Consider the following 21,065-nt stretch of genomic DNA (forward strand, 5'->3'; position numbering starts at 1 on the left):
GTGTTTATGGCTGGGGTTATGGCTTTAATCCCAGATGGCTATAGGAATGTATTTATATCTGATTTCTCTCATATCACGTTATTTTAAAAAGGTAGATGTGGACCATAATAAGCAAAAAGTTTTTTTCTGTCTTAAAAAAGGTCATCCAGTTTAATATACAATCCAATTCCACTCATTTCCCTAGATAAGCAGCTCAAGGCTGTAAGTACACCGTGTGTAAACACTACACACTTCCATTTATTTGGCCTTAAAAGTCTGAACTACATATCAGTCATGTTTCTGAAGTGCCTTTCATTCATTTCAGTTTTTATTTTCTCTGATTAATGCATGCTACATTTGTGTGTGTGATAGTATTAGACGAAAGCGGTTAATTTATCAACACAAACCTTTAGATTACAATGACCCAAACAAAAGTATGGAATACAAGTACTCTATCCTTGCATGAAATAGGTTTTTTGATAAGTACAATCTCAAAAGCAAGAGTTTGTTTCATTGAAGCCTATAATCTAAAAACAAATAAATGTAATAAATTTAGGCCTTTGAAGAGTTATGTGTAAAGTATTAACTCAAATAAAACAAAAACTTGCAGAACAAATAATAAAATACATGAAACATGAGTGCATAAACATGCCACAAATTATCTGAAGATCAATGCGTTTTAGCAGATGTCGAACTCTGAAAAGCTCGTCTTGGTTGTTTGCCTACAGGTGGCGCATATTTACCCAGAAATTGGGAGAGCGAAAGGTTTATGAATTCAGTCAATAACACGTATTCTTATCAGACTAGATAAAACACACCGCTGTAAAAGTGTCCTACAGCATGCACTTAACAGCATGCGTTATTTGCACAAGTGGAGTATCTGTATTAGAGGATTACAGGAAGGCGACACCTGCAACTAGGGTGGTTTTGGTTTATAATAACTGTAATTGAGTCATGTTTAACAAGCTCTTGAAGACAGTATAATATTCTGTTGAACTGTAGTGCCAGCTGTTAGGGGTTTTCATGCTACAGTTTTATCAGAAAGTAGTGCAACCTATAAAGCATGTGATTAAATCAGCAAACTTTCTCTTTACATGTCAAAAGTACTGCTAGGAATCGACAAAATCAAGCACAAGCAATGTTGATCTAATAAAGTTTATTTTCTTAAAAATGACCAGTTTCTGTTCTTTTCTAGGAAATTAAACCCTTTTTAAATTCATACTAGCATCTACATAATGGTTATTGAAGACTTCACAATATATTAAGTCTAGATGTTATGGTACACATGCATAAAATTCAGGCTGCATGAGAAGCCACAGTCACCACATTACACATAGATGGATTTTGAGGGGCAAAAAGACAAAGGGGCTGTAGAGATACATGTCTCAGCTTTAAAGAGACCAGAGGCCTCCGATATAACCAACTGCAGCAAGGCTTTTCAAAATTACCATCATACTTAAAACAGGCACAAGTCAGGCCATGGGCCCAAAAGAATGCAATAAAAATGATTTGAAAAGTCAAGAGGCATTTTCAGGATGCTATGATCATATGGACAAAGAATTAACAATGAAAATGCGCTGGGATTGTTTTTAATAGAACTCTTTTCTTTACATTCTGTATAAGATTAATGGTCAAACATGTTTCAGAATTCTTTGGGCCCTTGTTTTACACTTCAAACCACTTGGAGATTAAAACTCCAAATATACAGAAAGGGGACTTAAAAATGAGAACGACAAATACAACAGGCAAAAATAACCCTTTTTTCTAATTATGGCAGCAACAAAGGTGATGCAAACATTTCTGAACCTCCACAACCGTAAATTCCACACTTCTATCGCTCACATAAAAAGTTGTTAACTTAAGTCACCTCATAAAAACAAAATACAAATAAAAAATGCTGGAGGACAATTTAGTGTTTGTTTTTTTCTGATCTTTTCTTTGTTATTCCTCTTTCACAGAAAGAACTTATATGCTGAGACAGGAGTATGATTACAGCAAGCCTAATGTGTGCCAAAAGAAAATATTAATAACAATAATAATAATAATATATAATAAAATAAAAGACATTCAAATACAGTAAGATTTTTTTTGCCTGAAAATACAAAACTACATGAGAAAGCATTAAAATCATATTTGTAGATCAGAAACACATTAACATTTTTTTTTTTAAAACCAAGTGCTAATCACATTGTTTTTTTTTTGTTTCTTTTTTATATCATACATATATTTCAGCACATCTGCTGTCAAAAAACAGTCAACGGAAGCCATAATGCATAATGAAATGGCTCTGCCTCTAATCCGAGAAACCGCAATCTGTAGCTCCTAGTGGCTCGGGTCACGGTCAGATCTGTACAAAAACTGCAGCAGAACTCATCTTGAATCTCCACATAGCACTGAAGTTGCACAGGGCAGGGTACACAGCGTCAGACTTTGCGATTGGAAGGACCCAACAAAGTCTACTCCCCTCCAAAACTCAACACCACTGTGGTACCCACCTCCATAATCCTGAGTCAACATATTGCTTCACAATATTTCACTCTTCCAAATCATCAATCACGCTCCCAACCAGAAGTAAAGAGAACTCCTTGCATCAAAACATCTTCTCAGTGAGCAATATACAAGAGAGTCTGGACCCAGTATTGAGGCAGCTTTACGCAGCTTTGGAGAACTGCATTTCACCTTTCCAAGGATAGTTTCTCTTAAAATGATTAATTCAAAGTCTGACAGTTTTAGTTATCCACACACAGTTTGCACACCAGGTCTCTCTGGCCCAGAAATGGCAGGCGCTCTAGATCTGTAGGCAGGTACGATAAAGGCCAGGGTGCTGTGATGGAGGTTGAGCTGGATCTCAGTTGTGCTGTAATGTGTTGGATTCTATGGGAGGTGCAGAGTCATACAGAGTGTCTGTATCATGGGTCGGCTCTCCAGCCAATGTGCAAGGATTGGACAATGTACCCGCACCACAGTCACAAAAAAACCTGGATAGGACAGATTAGAAAAGGGATTAGAGCAGACTTGTCTATGCATCCACTGAATCCTACAGGGAAAAAATGACAGTAAGGACATTTAGGAAAAAAATAAATAATTAAATGCTATTTTTATATCCAAGAAAAAATTATAGATTTAGAATTTAAAAACATTAAGCAGCACAGCTGTTTTCTGTGGAAGCTAAAAACTGGTTTACAATCAAATTAAATAAAGAAATAATGGTTTTGATAATAATAATGATTTTCTTGCAGTTTTGTCTTGTTTTCTCACAACTTTTATTTTTATTTTTTTGTAGAAACAAAAAACAGAATTGCAAGATGTATACTCAGAATTCAGAAGAAAAAAAACTAAGAATTGTGTGATGTAAACTCGAAATTGAGTAAAAAAGAGTGGTGAAAAGTCACAATTAACTTTCATATCCGGTGGTAGACATGGATTTCCATAGTTTTCAACATTGATTAAAATAAATGCAAGTTTCTTAAACACCAAATTAGCATATCATAAGGATTTCTTTAGGACTATGTGACACGGATGACAGGTCATAATATATCAAATATAAATTATATAAAGATATAATAAAATATATTAAGAAAATTGAATTATTATTCTTTATATTTACATTAGCAAATGAGAATTTAACTTAAAAATGAGAACAATAGAAGCAATCAGAGCAAAGAGAGAACAACGGTGTTAAAGTGCCATGACAAGTCTCAGTTTAGTTTAGCACAGTATGCATAGCTATGGTGTTTTTGTTTTTTTTTTTTAAATAAAAAATTACATTTTTTACTGTATTTATGATCAAACTTATACAGCCTTAGTGATCCTAAGATATTTAAAAAAAAATCTTACCAACCCCAAACATTTGAACAGTGATGTATACATGTCTCACTGTATACAAGAAGGTTTTGCACTGACCTATCATGCCGTATAAACTCCACATCATGCCCTTGGTGGCACTTCTTAATACAGTTCACACAAATTGCATTCCGGTCTGTTGTGTTACAGGTGTGACACCTAATACAAGAGAATGGAAAATGGTAAAATACTACAACCAATTCTGTTGGTTTTCAAAGCAGATGGCTTCAAGTTGCCTGCCTTCTAGTTACCTGTAGAAATCGTGCATGGGGTAGCTGGTGTAACTGGAAATCTTGTACAGGCACTGACCTCTGCTCACCGCCTTTTCTATGGCATCCTGATTGTTCATGATTTTGTTATCTACAAAGTCATGAAAAACATTTACATTAACAAATACATAATATTGAGGTAAAGGGAGATATTCGCCTATGAGTTTCAATGTTAATGTTTACCTTTCATTGTAACGTTGACACCAGAGGCTAGAAATAAGCCTCCAAATCTGTTGTTGAATATTTGATTGCCTTCCAGAGTCGCTGTGGCATGGTTTGTGATTTCAATGCCTAAAGTGGGGGTGAAAGAGTGTTATTTAGATGATTAAATAGAAAAGTGCCACTGACTACACAATCATGATGACACGTACATTATGATTTTACAATTTACCATTACGATAACAAAAGAACCATAATATAGTAAAGGAATTGTTCACCAAAAAATGACTCATCCTCATGTAGGGGTGGGCGATATGGAAAAAATATCTATTTTTTTTTTAAATATTACGATTCACGATTTTATACATCCAAGATGTAGATGAATTTGTTTCTTCATCGGAACAGATAAAAAAAAAAAAAATAGCATTACATTTCTCTGAAATCTGTCCTGATTAAGAAACAAACTCATCTATATCTTGGCCGGCCTGCCTGAGGGTAGGGGTGTGTGTGGACGATAAAAATGTCTCCACGATCTGCTTTTGAGGAAATATCGAAGTATCGTGCTACAGCGCACATTCTATCAGCTGCAGTTCTGTACAACGCCACATGCATTCACAGCAATGTTAACTCAGTGGTAGAGTTACTCTCGTTATCTGCATGTGCTTTTAAATGTTTAAATCATGTGCTTATTAAACATGCAGCCTAATGTCATTACGGTCTCAGGGGAAAGATCACCCTAAAATTTCATTTGTCGTCATTATTTACTCACTGTCACGTTGTCCTAAACCTGTATTCATTTTTTTCCCGTGTTGAACACAAAAGAAGATATTTTGAAGAATATGGGTTACCAAACAGTTGCTGGATTACACTGAATTTGATAGTAGCAAAAAATACACTGGAAGTCACTGTGGACCAGCAACTGTTTGGTTTTCCACATTCCTCAAAATAGCATTTATGTTCAGAAGAAGAAAGAAACTTATCTTATTCAGGTTTAAAACAACATTTGAGTGAGTAAATGGTGGTATAAAAATAAACACTATGACAGAATTGACAGCCAGCTGACAATTTTTCTTTTTGGGTGAGCTATTCCTTTAACGTTATTAAAACAACAAAACACAGAGAAAAATCACTCACTTCTCTTGACTGAAGAAATTGAATACAGTTGCTTTAGGAATCAGTTTATATAGTGTTTTATTTTTATATTTCTTCATTCAATTTCTTTTACTCCTGCTAAATGCACATATTGTACCTGAAAATAAAGCACTGTTTGTTTTATTTGTATATTTTGTGTAGTTGTAATGTGTATCTTTGTCATTCTTTTATCTTTGTTATTAAAAAAACAAGAACACAGATTTTTATCTTCACCCTCTTCGGCCTAAATATCTGCCATTATTGTTATTTTTTTTGTTACCTTGAAAGGCTTTGTCTTTATAATAGGGAAATTAGTTTGGCTGTAATGCTCCGACAACTTGCAAAATAGTAAAACCAACATGAAAGAATTCTGATAAAATCGTTAATCGTAATATTCCTCCAAAAAAAAAAAAAAGTGATATGATTTTTCCATATCGCCCACCCCTACCTGTTGATGAGTTAATTTTCCGCAAATTGTCATTTTTGGATGAACTACCACTCCTTTAAGACCACTACAGTGACAGCATGTCTGCACTTCTACTGACCTGCAGCAAAGCCATCAAATATCCGGTTCTTCCGCAGCACCGGGTGGCTGTTTGTGCTGATGAGAACACCAGCCTGTGCATTCCTGAAGATATCGTTCTCTTCCAACAACCCTGAACATGCATATAAAGACACTGCTATTGGTTTCCATCATAAAGATTAGACATGGTACATCCTTTATACTTTGACACAGATAAACCTTAGTTTTAACCACAAGCGTTTTCACTGGGAGATTAATCACTGATTTAGCTCAAGAGAACCCTTGATCCGTGTCTGGGAATCTGGTCTGATTATATTTTTCTACTTTAAGTCACCCTCAACTGGCGTTGCATTTCCTGTGCTGTGCCTATGAGCAGTGACAATCTCCAAATCTGTTCTTACCCCTCCCGCCGTTGAATATGCAAATACCCCCATCCCGTCCATCATGGATTTTATTCCTGCGCAGCGTGGGGTTGCTGTCCGTCTTAATCCAAACCCCTGCCATGGCATTATCAAAGATCTCATTGTCCTCGATGAAACCCAGCCCTAAGAATAGACCACCAAATGATGTTAAACACAAACATGAGAAAACAGAAACAGAAACTAGGCAGACCTATATAGCATCTGAGATCTAACGGTTTATGGTAGGGCTGCTCGGTTATGACAAAAATCATAATCACTATTATGTGTCAAAATTGTAATATTGTCGTAAAACGAAAAAAAAAAAAAAAAGCCTATAGAAATTGAATAATCAAATAAGACAGCATAGTCTTCACTGTAAGAATTAAACTTCCTTTGTGTCTTATTAAAGAGCTTCTTGTGAAGAGCAGTGAATGAATTTGTCTTTTGTTGTTTGATTGATATTAAGCACAAAATCGGCAGCAGGAATATAGCCTGCTGTCACTTTAAGAACTGCACAGATCCAATTTTCATTCTCATCGGTTTACATTCATTTATTACATAACTGATGAGGGTTAACAATAATTGTTTTATCTTGATTATTATATTTTCATAATTGATGGAGGCCGAAATTGAAGTAGAAACTGAATTTCGATTAATTGCACGACCCTAGTAAAATACAAAAAAGAAAAGAAAACCATCCTTAACAAGCTTCATGAGGATTGAAAAGACAGAGACAAAGTGGATAAAGAACTTACCAGAATTGTAAACCAGGATACCTCCATTTTGACCACCCCAAATTTTGTTTCGTCTGATTTTTGGATTGCTTCCAGTTCTTTGTTTAAAAAACAAAAGGAAAAACATCTGTCCTATACAATGCATCCAAAAAAAATGAATCCAACATAAAACTGCAGTACACTTTTTTTCTTTTTTTTTTTTACTACCATGACTCCTGAAAACCAATCGGTACTCCTGATACTTCCTGAAGGAGCAGAAATTCAATTATGTCCTACCTGATCTGGACCCCAGAGTACATGTGATTGTAGATATCATTATCTTCCAGGACTCCATGTCCGTTGTCATAAAAATACACTCCAACCTTTTTAGAGATATAACAAAATTAGGATGGAAGAATGAAGTCTAGATCATATCGAACTACATTTTGAGTTCCAAACCTGTTTTCCGCTGTGTATCCTGTTCCTCCTGAGTACCGGTGTGCTTCCTGTAGTCACCCACACTCCGGCCAGAGTGTTGCTGTACACCTCATTTTCCTCTATTACACCCTGACCCTTTTCATGCTACAAACAGAAACAGACAGAACAGGGAGAGTTACTCTATGACCAGTGCATACATTTTTGTTGTGTCAGCAGCATGTAATGTATTACAGTTAGTTCATGTTCATGCTCACCACATAGATTCCTCCATGCTGCCCGTCATGGATCTTGTTGTGCCTTACTATAGGACAGCTGTTCGTTCTGATCTGAATGCCAGCCAGGGCATTTCCATAAATATCATTTCCCTCAATGAGGCCCCTCCCATCACCAAATATGTAAACGCCTCCTTGGTTTCCATTGAAGATGGCATTTCCCCTAGATTAAGAGCAGACAGTTCACTTTATAGATAATCAACAAGATGGAACAATCAATTCCCAGTGTGCTGAGTGTTAAGTGAGCTGAAAAAAAAGCTAATCAATATCCAAAATGAATAATTATTTCCATGTCTTAAAATAACAATATTGATTTATACTAATATGACACTGCTAACTTAATTTCCATAGGCAACACAGGGAGGACAATGGAGACTGACCTTATAGTTGGGTCACTGTTAGAGGTGATCCACACACCAGCAAAGTTATTAGCATAGATTTTGTTTTCTATGAACTGGCCTCGTCCTTTCTCATGTACGTAGATGCCCCCCGTTTGGCCGTGGTGGATCTCACAGCGTACTACAGTTGGATTCGCGTATGCTTTCACCTCAAATCCTGCAATCCGGTTCCTATGGATATTACAGCTCTCAAAGTAGCCCTGCAGAGGGAGACAAAGAGACATACATCAGCTCACTAGATAGAAGAGATATATTAAGAAAACATTTCTAATAAGAAATATTAGATGTAATCACCATGCCATGGTCAAAGGTAAACACTCCTACATCTCTGCCATGGTGGATGTGATTACGTCTGATGATGGGATTGCCATGATTTTTTACCCAGATACCCGCAAGCGCATTGTTTGAGATTTCGTTATCTTCATAAATACCCTGTAACACAACAGCTCACAGGTAAATATTTTAAGCGGTTTTTTTAAATATATATATATATATATATATATATATATATATATATATATATATATATATGTGTGTGTGTGTATTAGTGCTGTCAAATGATTAATCGCATTTAATCACGTAATATTTGTACTGTTTATTATGTACTGTATATATAAACACACATTCAGTATATATTTTGAAAATATTTACATGTATATACATTTATATATCAATATTATTATATTATATATACTGAATATATAAATATATACCCACTTGCAAAGAAATGAAGGGTCTGTAATTTTTGGTAGGTAGGTATGGTAGGTTTATTTTAACGGAGAGAGACAGAATATCACCCTCAAGTCTCCAGAAAAAAAACACAGTACATAAAGTTTAGAAATTGATTTGCATTTCACTGAGTGAAATAAGTATTTGATACCCTACCAACCAGCAAGTATTCTGGCTCCCATGAATTGGTTATGTGCCCATGAGGAACACAGATTAGTCCTGCCACTTTAAATTGTTACTCCTAATGTCAGCTCGTTAGGTGTATATAAGACACTTGTCCACACAATCTGTCTCTTCCATTTCAACCTCTCCCACCACCATGAGCAAAACCAAAAGAACTGTCAAAGGATGTCAGAGACAAGATTTTAGATCTGCACAAGAACCATCAATTGGCCTTGGTCTGCAGCTCTGTGCAAGATCTTAGCTCATGGGGTAAGGATGATCATGGGAAAGGTGAGGGAATAGCCCCGAACTACAGAGGAGGAGCTTGTTAATGACCTTCAGGCAGTTGGTAAAACATACATACACTACGCTACAATGAACTGAAATCCTGCCGTGCCCGCGAGGTCCACCTGCTCAAGAAGGTACATGTACAGGCCCATTTAAAGTTAGCAAAAAAACATTCAGAATAGGCTTGGGAGTTGGGTCAGATGAGACCAAAATTGAGCCCTTTGGCATTAACTCAACTCACCGTGTTTGGAGGGAGAGAAATGCTGACTATGATTCTAAGAACACAATCCCTACAGTCAAGCACAGGGGTGCAAACATTCTGCTTTGAGGCCGTTTTTCAGCCAAGGGTACAGAACGACTTCACCACATTGAGGGGCAAATGGACAGGGCCATGTACTGTAAAATCTTGGACGAGAATCTCCTTCCCTCAGCCAGAGCACTGAATATGGAACATAGATGGGTCTTCTAGCATGACAATGACCCTAAATATACGGCCAAGGCAACAAAGGACTGGCGCAAGAAGCAGCACATTAAGGTCATGGAGTGTCCTAGCCAGTGTCTAGACCTCTATCCTATAGAAAATCTGTGGAGGGAGCGGAAACAATGAGTTGCCAAACAACAGCCAAGAATCCTTTAGGATTTAGAGAGGATCTGTAAAGAAGAGTGGATCAAAATCCCTCCTGAGATGTGTGGAAAACTGGTGACCAACACCAAAAAATGTCTTACCTGTGTGTTTGCCAACAAGGGTTTCTGCACCAAGTACTAAGTCAAGTTTTGCTTGGGGATCAAATACTTATTTCACTCACTGAAGTGCAAATCGATTTCTAAGCTTTATATAATGTGGGGTTTTTCTGGATTTTTGGGTTGGTATTCTGTCACTATAAGTTAAAATAAACCTATTATAAAAATTACAGACCCTTCATTTCTTTGTAAGTGAGCAAACTTACTAAATCAGCAGGGGCTCAAATAAATATTTTCTCTCTGTGTGTATGCGTGTATATATATATATATATATTTACATAGTCTTGTCTAGTGATCGACAGATTTATAGACCGATTTTTTTCAAATATCGGCATCGGCCGATAACTTTTTCTGTTTGGCTGATGCATTTGTTTTATTTTGATGGCGCGTCAGACTTATTTTGTCGCACTAAGAACTGCAGCGCCTGAACACACTGTCTAATAATCAGACAGAACTGTTAAACAAAGGAATTATAATGTATATAAAGTAGTATTATAACGATTGCTTTTATATTGTTAGTAATAGAAAGGCAATAATTAAAATACTTTCTCGTTTGCCGTCAGTATTCAGCAAATACGCATTTATATAATTTAACGAGGTCATATGATGCGATTTCAAGTTTAACTTTCTCTTTGGTAACAACTAGAAATCAGTGGTTAAGTTGCATTTACAACAACAGTTCAACTTCAACCCAAATATTCAGATGTGTGCAGCACATTTTATGGAGGACTGTTTCCTGATCCTGGGAGAGTAGACTACAATGCCAGCTGTTCTGACTCTCAGTCGGTAAGTACGTTTACATATGTAAAGGATATGCCACTGACGATTCAAAAGTTAGTTGAGAAGTGTAGAGTAGCGCTTGTTGTTTCTCCAATAACAAATGCAGACGTGGTTTTAGGTTTACGCAGCGCGATGCGATGCGACGTAAGGCTGGGCGATATGGAGCAAAAAATATATCTCGATATATTTTGCTGTATCTCGATATACGATCTATATCTCGATATCATTACAGGAAAAATAACCCCCCTAGAACTACTGCAAAAACAAATATGCCAAATATTACATGTTTAGGGCCCTATGAAACGTTTTATTTTTTCTTCACCATATGTTTTATTGTGTATGTGTAATTATTTAAATGCATAAAAACAACTTAATTATTATTTAAAAATTCTACACAAATTCTTACAATAGCCTTATGTGAAATGTTTTTTCCCTTCAGAAATTCTGTGTATTTACATTTTTCTGGTTATCAAATGAAGGCATAAAACATTCATTTAATTTATCTATTAATTATTTAAAATTAAGCAAACTTTATTTTTTGGTAAACAAAGGGGATTTACTATTAAAAATAAAACATGGAAGAAATGTTGTGTGATTATTCCTTTAAAAATTGTTCGTTTCTTTTTAATAGTAGTAGTAGTGGGCTATGTACATTCTGCTGAACAATAGTAATAGATTTCTGGCAAATACTTTTATTTTGAAGAATCGTTACAGTTCTGTGTATGTGATACTACAGTCTATGATGTGATATATGCCCGCTAGTTTTACTCAAATCAAACGGTCAGATGCTCATGAAGTGACTCTCAGAGCAGTTCTGGAGATGTTCTTCATGTGTTTACGTCCTGATTTAGTGAGATGACAGAAGCTGAAATCACCGCGAGCGTCACGCGCGCTTCCGTGTGTTTAATGAATGAAGACGCGCTTCTGCTCCATTCATTAACACAGACACGCAGGATTCATATTTAAATAGTCCTTTACGGCTTAATATTTGCAGATATTAGTCCATATCGCGATTTGATGTAAGTGCAATGACCTACGTTTGATTAATTCATTCAAAATCTGACAAATTCGGTGCCATTCCGCGTTAAACTGTAAATTCCCTTTTTATGATTCCCTCCACGTTTTCTGCATCGTGGAAATCATTGGGCCATACAGTAGACATCTGCCTGCTGTTCGCCCGATGTCTGAAAACCGAAGTATCTCCATAAAATGGAGCCAGTTGTCCTTTTTTTTTTTGAGACTTTTTTTGAGACTAGTTCTCTACACGCGAGGGGAGAGGGGACAAAAGCAAGGAGGCGGGGGGCGACGAGCGGGGGCGAGCACAGCACAGAGAAGGCCAACAAGCAAAGTGGCGGAATCAGAATTAAATATAAACAATATATCGATATATACGATATGCCAAAATCCATATCGTGTTTAAAAATATCTCGATATATTTTAAATATCGCGATATCGCCCACCCCTAATGCGACGCAAAGCAACATGTAAAAAGATAGTATAAGTCATTATAATCTGTAATTATGTCCCCACTGGATGCAATAAATGGCTCATTTGTAATGGGTTTTATTGGTTTTGTCTGGTCCATCCGAGTGTTCTGACCAGGACATGCATCACAGTATAGAAAGGGGCGTAACATTTCCATCACATGCTTGAGGCATTCAGCCAATCACAACGCACTGGATAGCTGGCCAATTATCACTTTGTAAAGAACGATGTGTTTCAGAAAGGCGGGGCATAGAGGAGAAACAATAATGTACATTATGTGGAAAATGTGTTTTTGAACATTAAACTACAAACATTTAATTACACCAAATACACAAAATAATGTTATTTTTAGCAACGTCATATGACACATTTAAACAAATCTTTGAATGACGAATGAACATCTAATTTCAAAAACCGTGCAAACTTAGTCGAATCCAGCTGTGACATCTTAAGTGTGCATTTGTATCCTGCAGGATCGTGTATGCTCTGCGTGACAGTCAGTCGGTGCGAACTGAATATGAACAGTAAGGTTCAGCTTGGTTGAGACACGAGACTGACCAGCTTTAAAGGTGCCATTTAATGCATTGATACAATATTTTAAATTCTTCTCTGAGTGTGTATGTGAAGTTTCATCTCAAAATACCCCACAGATAATTTTTTATAGATTGTTTAAATTGCCACTTTTAGGGTATGAGCCAAAATGCACAGTTTTTTTGTGTTTGTCCCTTTTAAATGAAAATGAGCTGGTGCTCCCACCTCCCTTTCCAGAAGAGTGTGGAGCTTCAAGAGTTCATGCTCGCGGGCATACCGGTGTAACAGTTTAACTGGTGTAGACCCTGATACTGACCTCACATTGCTTACAATTGCAATTTTGAACTACCACATTCCTATTAACGATCATTCTGGTAGTAGTGAAGGCAGCATTACTGAAAACAGGCAGAGACGATGGTAGCTTTAGCAGCATTAGCCTTACAGAGAGCCAAGAAGCTCTTTTGGAAAACATATGACGCGTGATGCTTAATTTGGAGTTTGGACATTTTCACATGAAGCGTTGGTATCGATCCCTCTTTCAGAAGCAATCTTTGCACAATTTCAGCACTGAACCGACCCTCTTTGTAGGGCAGTCCAGTGTTAAATGTTAGAAAACATAGGACTTTTACAGTTTTTTTTTTTTCAGGAAACTTTCTTTGAAAATGAAATGTAACCACCATGTCCTCAGCAATCTATGGAGACTCCTATGTTTGTTGGTGCATACCAACACACAACACTTTTAATGTCTCTTTGGCGCTGACATTGAAAACAGTTATGCAGCTTCTCACTCAGGGCTGTGTAATTAGCTAATAGGGCTGTATAACTAGCTAATAGCGCAGAGATAGTCACAAATGGTTGTGACTTTCCCTGAGTATGATGTCATAATATTGAGAAACCTGGAGCTGCTAGTGTGGAGAGACGGTTTATGATTTATTTGGATTATAAAACAATGAGTGGGTGGATTTTTACCATGATAGGCTGGTTGTTTTCAAACACTGCAGCCACACAATTGTTTTGAAAACTTATACAAGTGATTTTTGCATTCTATGGCACCTTTAAACTCATGATTTCAAATTATGCTGCTGTTCATGCTTTTGCCCAATGTCATACTTGTCATTTTGACTGTGTGCTGTGTTTAAAATTAGTGTTACCTTGGCTTTTTTTGATAAAAATGTGATTCCCAATGCACACAAACTTCCTAGAAAACCGAGTGTCCTGTTGGTTACAGTGTTTACTTTTTAATTATATTTTTTATTGAATGTTTATTTGTTAAAAAAGCATTGTAATTTAAAGTATAAGCATGTATATTTTACACATTTATTTTTATCCATTTTCAAATTATATAAAATTTCTTAAATATGTACAAATTTATAAATAAAATTATATCGACCACCCTGCTTTTCAAGATATCGGCATCAGCGGTCAAAAAAACTATATTGGTCCACCACTAGTCTGGTCTAAAACTATATTATCTACAATAAATGGCTAAACATCTGTCTCAAAACTGACAAAGTAATTCAAAATGCAACATATTTACAACATGATTTTGACCAGAACATGTAGGCAAAATAAACAAGCCTTAAACAAACTACTACTAAATAAGAATCAATGGAATAGTCTAAGCATGTATCATATGGCTTCAGAAGACTTGAATTAAAAGTTTGTTTTTTTTTTACAAATAAGTCATTGGAAACACTTAAGGAGCTTTTGATTTGTTTTTCCTGTGCAGTGCTTGACTAAAAGGGTCAATATGATCTTATTGTATGGAAAACATTTGCATGATGAAAACTCAGCATAAAATCTCAAAAACAATTTCCATTTTGAACAGCTCCTTCAATGCACAAAACAGACCATGAAAGTTCCTACCTGTGCATGATCAGTGATGTAGAGTCCAACATTTTCACAATCGCTGATGTTGCAGTGTTTGATGGTAGGTCCTGCACCCTGACCACTTACACACACCGCTGATCCCACTGCACAGAAGACAGAGAGAAACTGACATCTCAAAACCATCCAATAACAATTACTGTATTTTAGCTAATAAAATATGGTGCTAACAACACCAAGGTCATGGGTTTAATTCCCACATAAACTGATGTATACTTTGAATGCACTGTAAAGTGAATTGAACACATAAATAGGAACTTCTTTTTTTAATTCATCATATGTGTCAGTCGTTTAAGACATTAATCTTTTAATTCAGCAATGATTCATTAAATTGATCAAAAGTGATAGTAACAAAATGTATGATGCTAGAAAGAATTAGAATTTTCTATTCATCAATGTAGCCTGGGGAAAATATTATCAAGTTCCACACAAAAATATTGAGCAGCACAACTGTTTCAACACCTATAAAAACAAGAAATATTATCCGATTATAAAATCAGCATATTAGATTACATTTCTGAAGGATCATGTGAAACTGAAGACTAAATAAATAATTTGCTTACAATTCAATTTTGTCCTCTCACAGAAATAAATTACATTTCAAAACATTAGATTAGAATGATTATTTTTAATAGTAATAATATATTTACTGTATTTTTTAAAGAAGCCTTAGTGAGCATTAGAAACATCTTCCAAAATCATACCAAGCCCAAACTTTTGAATTGTAGTGTATTATGCTAGGGAAGCAGAAGAAACATACCTGTGCAGGTACTGCGGATAACGCAGTGGTCGACGTTGGGGCTGCAGTTAACTGTGATCTCCAAACAGTGGTGAGCATTATGGTGCTGTGCTGACTTATCATCAGGGTTGAACTGGGGGGAAACAGAAATGTTACACACACACACACACTCAAAAACATAATTTGCTGCAACCGCTAATAAACAGCATCATGAATGATTCAGAGAAAAGCAAGTGGTATTACCTAAAAGACATCATGCAATCATTTAAAAAAATTCATGCAATGACTATAACAAGATACTGCACTACAAGAAAAAAGTTGGCAAAGCTGTTACACTTACCCTGATGGTCATGTATCCCACATATGCATCTTCAGATCCCTCCATAAACACAAATGTTGAATCTCTAGTGTTTTCAATGACAACCTTGTCAGCTACCTTCCCTGAGGCTGAATGGAAAAAAACAGGGGTGTAAATGTCTAGGAATGTAAGGTTAAAAGTTTTAAGATCTAAGGGACATAGGTAACAAAAACAGGGTCATCAGGTTCAACCTGCGCCAATCATTGTGATGGGGGATTCAATGTAGATCCATTCATCTGTGTAAATGCCAGAATGCACGAATATCAGGCCATCAAAATGGGCCTCCTGCACCCCTCCCAACGCATCCTCAATGGTGTCATAATACTGAAAATCAGGACAAAAAACACTGCAATTACAAGGAAGCTGAAACCATCTTCACAGAAATGAAACTGCTGAAGCCAAAGATCCATACCAACATATTCTCTCTGCCTTTGTATCTGGCCGGATTACTGTAAAAGTGTTCTGCAAAACCAGGCTTTACATGTGCTCCTTTATACTGTGGAAAAAACAAAACAAAAGGACAATCTTAACGAACACTTATTCACAAGTTACCATAAGATGGAAATGTCATGACCTTTTGAACAGTGAATAACATTACTCTGACAAACTGCAAAAGGCCTCACACTGGAAAAAAATCATCTATGGATTTACAATCATCCGTCTTCTCACATCAGGATGGATATCTACTAACTGACTTATCAAGGACAACAGAATCACAAGCTCTCATACCAACTGCTGAAAGCTCTCTTTCCACGGGTTTGGTTGCTCATACTCTTCAGGGTTGATCTGGAAGAACTTCCCTGGCTCTGGATGCATCATGGGACGTGTGTACTCAAACACCTCCATGTAAAGTCTCTTCCTATAAATTGCACCAACAGACAAAACAATTACTAAAAATAGCAACTTGAATCTGTAACCATCATAACAAATCCACCATTTCACAATATTACTGTTATTACTGTATTTTTAATAAATAAAAGTAGCCTTATTGAGCTTAAGTTACTTCTGTCCCAAGATTTTACTAACCCCTGTATTTTTGAACAGTATGTTGTTATTTTGTGGAAGCTGCAAACAAGACTGATCAAAAAGCCCCAAAGAGATGATTTTGCCATTGTGCATACTAGCAATGTCAGGTGTTAAACTCATCTTCCAAAGAGAAGCATTAACGCTTGCATTCTTCAGATATCTACCATATTTTTTTGCAATGCTTTGCTTGTCTACCTGTCATGATCATCATTACATAACTTCTCATAGACACTGCAACAATGCGCTGCTTGTCCCAGCATTATGATCTATTAAATAATTTGTAGCCCACTTAGACAATGACATTGCCCTTTACAATTCTCCTCAATACTCCTACAATTAAAGAGATTAATGTGCTTCTGCAAATCAATCTATTGTCACCAAGTAAAAATTCTCACCAGAGAATGGGGTCATTTGCAAGCTCACTGAATCGCTTGCATACGCAGGCAGCCTGGCACAGATCCTGTTCCAGCAGGTAGGAGAATATCTTCAGAACGACTTCATCCGGAAGCTTCTCTTGGAGATACTGCTCTGCAGGGGCAGCTGAAATAAAGACAACAGGAGAAGAAATCTAAACCAACTTGCTTGCAGAGCACAATTAATTAATAGCCCTTTGATCAGAAGCAAAACCTAATGGAACCACAATTGAATGACCAAGACCACACTCTGCACTCACCTGGCAAGTCCTGGGATTTTCCCGATACTCTTGCACGTTTAGCTCTGTGGCCAAAATTTTCTGTGGCTGAAGTGGAGGCTCCCTGCATCACAAATCAGACATTGACTTTTTAAACTACTCGTTTTATATTAAAAAGACATCAGAAGGTCAATCTCTGCTAAAAGTGCAAACTAAACAGGGATAGTATGAATCTCAAGGGGTGCACAATCTTTACCTCCATGCTGTTTTTTGTGGGGCACACGGTTCTTTTAGGCAACAGGGACTTTCTACGGAGTTGGTATGGACTGTTTTGAGCTCCTGGACCAGATTCTTCTGCAACCATATCTGCAGGGATGTCCTCATCTACAGAGAGCATAGGAAGAAAAAAACAACAATTAAAAAAAACATCTCTCAACCTGTCCTGAACAGGCTCAGACCCCAAGATGCACCACAAAGTCCTGATTCCCATGTGTGCACACTGAAAACCTAACCTGCTGGAACAAAATAGAGCCATTCTCGCAATGAAAACAGTCAGAAAGCAAACTTTTTTGTCCTTCTCCAAAGACAACACGTCCACCCTTTATTTACTGAGAACGTCACAATCTGTGGAAAATCTCTTCCAAAATTTTCATATCTTGCTAATTAAGGAGTAAAACTCTTAAAAGCCTCAACTTCCTCCTGTTTTTGCAATCGTAAACACTATTGTATTTTATACATAAAGCAATGCTTATATTAATTTTGTTCCATGTAAGATGCAACAAATGCTGTTCTTCAATCAGCTACAAATGTCTTAAAGTTCCCCACCTGCCTGTCAATCACCTGAGAGCCTTACAGGCTGTCCTTCTCTACAGCACATTTGGTACCTGGAGACAACATCCAAAAATGAAAAATGAGAATAGCAGCTAACACATGGCTCTGAACTGTCACGAATTTTATTGCAACTCACAGCTGACTGATCCATTCGTAACAAAAACTAAGGCAACAAGAGTACATCAGGAATATGAAGACATCACCTGCTTATTAAATCCTTATTTGATCAGCTGTGACTCTTCTCACTTTGTCTGCCTAGAAAGAGGTACAAAAACAAAGCAGTATGGAGAAGATGCTATTCCTTTCACCTAAAACACAGATTTAGGAACCTGAAGCTTAACATTAAACAAGTTTAATGTAAATACAGATATGAAATGCCTCTAACTAAAGTGCAGCGATGGCATTAGATGGGAACACCACAGCACTACTATGGTATATGCCCAAAAAAACATGTACAGGTTGTACCACGTGATATTAAAAATAATAACGTACTGTGCACTCTCAAGTCAATGCATTTAGACTAATTTTCTTATTGAAATATTCTGTAACTGCAAGCGCTTCACATCACATCAAACGTAAACAATAAGATCATTAAAATGTCCTGATCACCACTAGTCTAAAACGAGTCAATAATTCCTAATGAATGCTTAAAGAGCAAGAAAACCTAATGCTTTAACATTTTATAAATGGAAAGCCTGTCAGTGGGGGGTTTGTAACGAAGCTTAAACGTGGAAACAAAGGTTTCTGATTGATCATCGCAGATGCACCTCCACCAGCAGAACCCAGGGCCTTGTACATATCCTCTACAAACCTGCAACAACAAGCACTCATGTGATAAATGTCCCATTACGCACGTAGCCTCGACAAAACAGCAAAGAGAGCCTTTATCCAACCCCGTTCTCTCGCTCTGAGCTCAACTGCGCAGCTAACGTTACTTGCGTTAGCTTGCGTGCTACCTAGCATAGTGTGTAAACACAGTTAACTTCACAGCTACTACACTGAAACCCAACCAAAACCGAACAATCACAATGCTGTTGAAGGTACTAATGCGATGCAGCAAAAAACAGATGGTGTGTTAGTATTTGTTGTAAACGGACAGTGTTGTGTAACTTCTCAATGGCAGCCCACACTGGATACTAGCAGCGGAGATTGTCATGCCTAAATCTACTTCTCTCGTCCACCTACAACCCATGAGAGGTGGCTTACAGCAAAGATAAATCAAAATTTACCTTGTCACCTTGTTTCTAGGTTTAAAGCCAACCCGGAAAGGTTGTAAGCATGTTAAACGCTAGCCGTTTACGGTTCTGGCTTGCGAAGCCCAAACAAAGCGCGGCCTGGCCTGTGTATATGCGCCTCGACACTGTGCACACAAACCCTTTTATTCAGACCGTGCAGCTCCGGGGTGGCCGTGTCGGGTCAGATAGCTAAAGCACCGTACACTACACGGCACAACATTTAAGTTTTATTGAATTAAAGGCCCCCGTCTCACCTCTTTCTGCGTTGTTTCTTTCCGGCTGCACCGGGCGCGGCCTCGACACTCGCCTGGGTCTCCTGCTGCTCGCTCTGACGGAGTTCATTTGGCGAGGTGACTTTACCAAGAAAAAATACGCTTCCCTCGAACCTTATCCTGTTGTTCTTAGCATTTACACAAATCTCTGGTCTGAAACAAGTCAAATCACCCGTCTAAACCGAAAAAGGAAACCAACCCGGGGCAGTTTTTCTCTTTCGGGGTGTTGTTGGTGTTTTTTTCGGACAGCTCCCCCCTGTGCTTAGCTCCGTGTCTCTCTTTCTCCCTCTCTCTCTAGCAGGAGGAGCCATTGGCATGGACATGGAGAACATGCACAAGGGGGCACCATTGATAGTCGGCAAAAAGCGTCATTGCTTTTAGATATTAAGCTTCCAATCCTGAATAAAATCTGTCTAAAAGTGTAAACCAGCCTGGTGCCATGAAGCTGAGTTTTGAATGTCATTACAACTGCATTAAAGCCTTCAATGGAGCCTAAACCAGTCTCCTAGCTTGGTCAAGGTAGCAGAAGGGGTAAAGGTTCTGGGAGACCAGCTGAGTACCAGCTGGTCATCTTAAACCAGCTAGGACCAGACTATCTTAGACTGTATTAAGATGTTTTTGGTTAGAAAACAAACGTACTTGAAAGCATTGCTGTTACAAACCTGACCAATCAAAAAAAATAAGCACTTGAAAATTTCTTAAGAGCTCAGTAAAACAATTATTATTTTTTTGTCTTTATTTACAAGGTAAGCCATGAAAGGGATTTTTGATACCACTCCACCACTCATTGTGTGGGAGACTCCTATTATTTAATATCCAGCTAGAGTATATATTTTAATATTTAAATTAAATTTTAAATTAGACTGTTTTTATACTGTGGAAAAATATTATAAATGTATTAAATGGAAGTTTTTCATTATTTTCTAAACTATACTTTCTAGTACCACACTGTTAGATGCATCCAATTTAATGTTTTTACAATTTCTTTAATAATTTTCAGTTTTTCTTCATTTAGTTTAATAGTTTTATTTATTCTCCAGACCTCCTTGCAATCCACTGCGGTGTCCTGGTGTGTATTTAGCACCTTTATAAAATACTGTATTGTTTATGAATCTAAATATTTATTTAAAAGGGTACGAATAAGGTCAGTCTGAACTAAACATGTTTTTAATTATAATATTAAAACATTAGCTTTGAAAATAGCCGTTCCAAATTTATCCATTAGATGGCAACATTGTCACTAA

At 37.0% G+C, this 21,065-nt stretch overlaps 1 protein-coding gene across 3 annotated transcripts; it reads right to left on the reverse strand.

Moving 5' to 3' along the window:
• Window positions 1-1,118: 1,118 nt before the first annotated feature.
• LOC132122232 (F-box only protein 11-like) lies at window positions 1,119-20,128 on the reverse strand. 3 transcript variants are annotated; one of them, XM_059532239.1, is made up of 23 exons: window positions 19,804-20,127; window positions 18,309-18,367; window positions 17,740-17,867; window positions 17,526-17,607; window positions 17,248-17,392; window positions 16,556-16,685; window positions 16,239-16,322; window positions 16,018-16,150; window positions 15,809-15,915; window positions 15,490-15,601; window positions 14,709-14,815; window positions 8,421-8,558; window positions 8,109-8,326; window positions 7,711-7,891; window positions 7,478-7,600; window positions 7,316-7,401; window positions 7,061-7,137; window positions 6,306-6,449; window positions 5,927-6,037; window positions 4,275-4,382; window positions 4,074-4,182; window positions 3,883-3,981; window positions 1,119-2,957 (listed from the first exon to the last, which is right to left on the reverse strand). In XM_059532239.1, exons 3-23 carry the CDS (start codon window positions 17,845-17,847, stop codon window positions 2,828-2,830), a joined length of 2,532 nt encoding a protein of 843 aa, XP_059388222.1. In that variant the 5' UTR covers window positions 17,848-17,867; window positions 18,309-18,367; window positions 19,804-20,127; the 3' UTR covers window positions 1,119-2,827. The 3 variants fall into 3 exon arrangements, with proteins under 3 accessions (XP_059388222.1, XP_059388221.1, XP_059388223.1); XM_059532238.1 differs by lacking the exon at window positions 18,309-18,367 and having other exon boundaries at window positions 19,804-20,125; XM_059532240.1 differs by lacking the exons at window positions 8,421-8,558; window positions 18,309-18,367 and having other exon boundaries at window positions 19,804-20,128.
• Window positions 20,129-21,065: the final 937 nt, after the last annotated feature.

The sequence above is a fragment of the Carassius carassius genome, chromosome 40 (genome assembly GCF_963082965.1).
Source record: "Carassius carassius chromosome 40, fCarCar2.1, whole genome shotgun sequence".
Classification (NCBI taxonomy): Eukaryota; Metazoa; Chordata; class Actinopteri; order Cypriniformes; family Cyprinidae; genus Carassius; species Carassius carassius.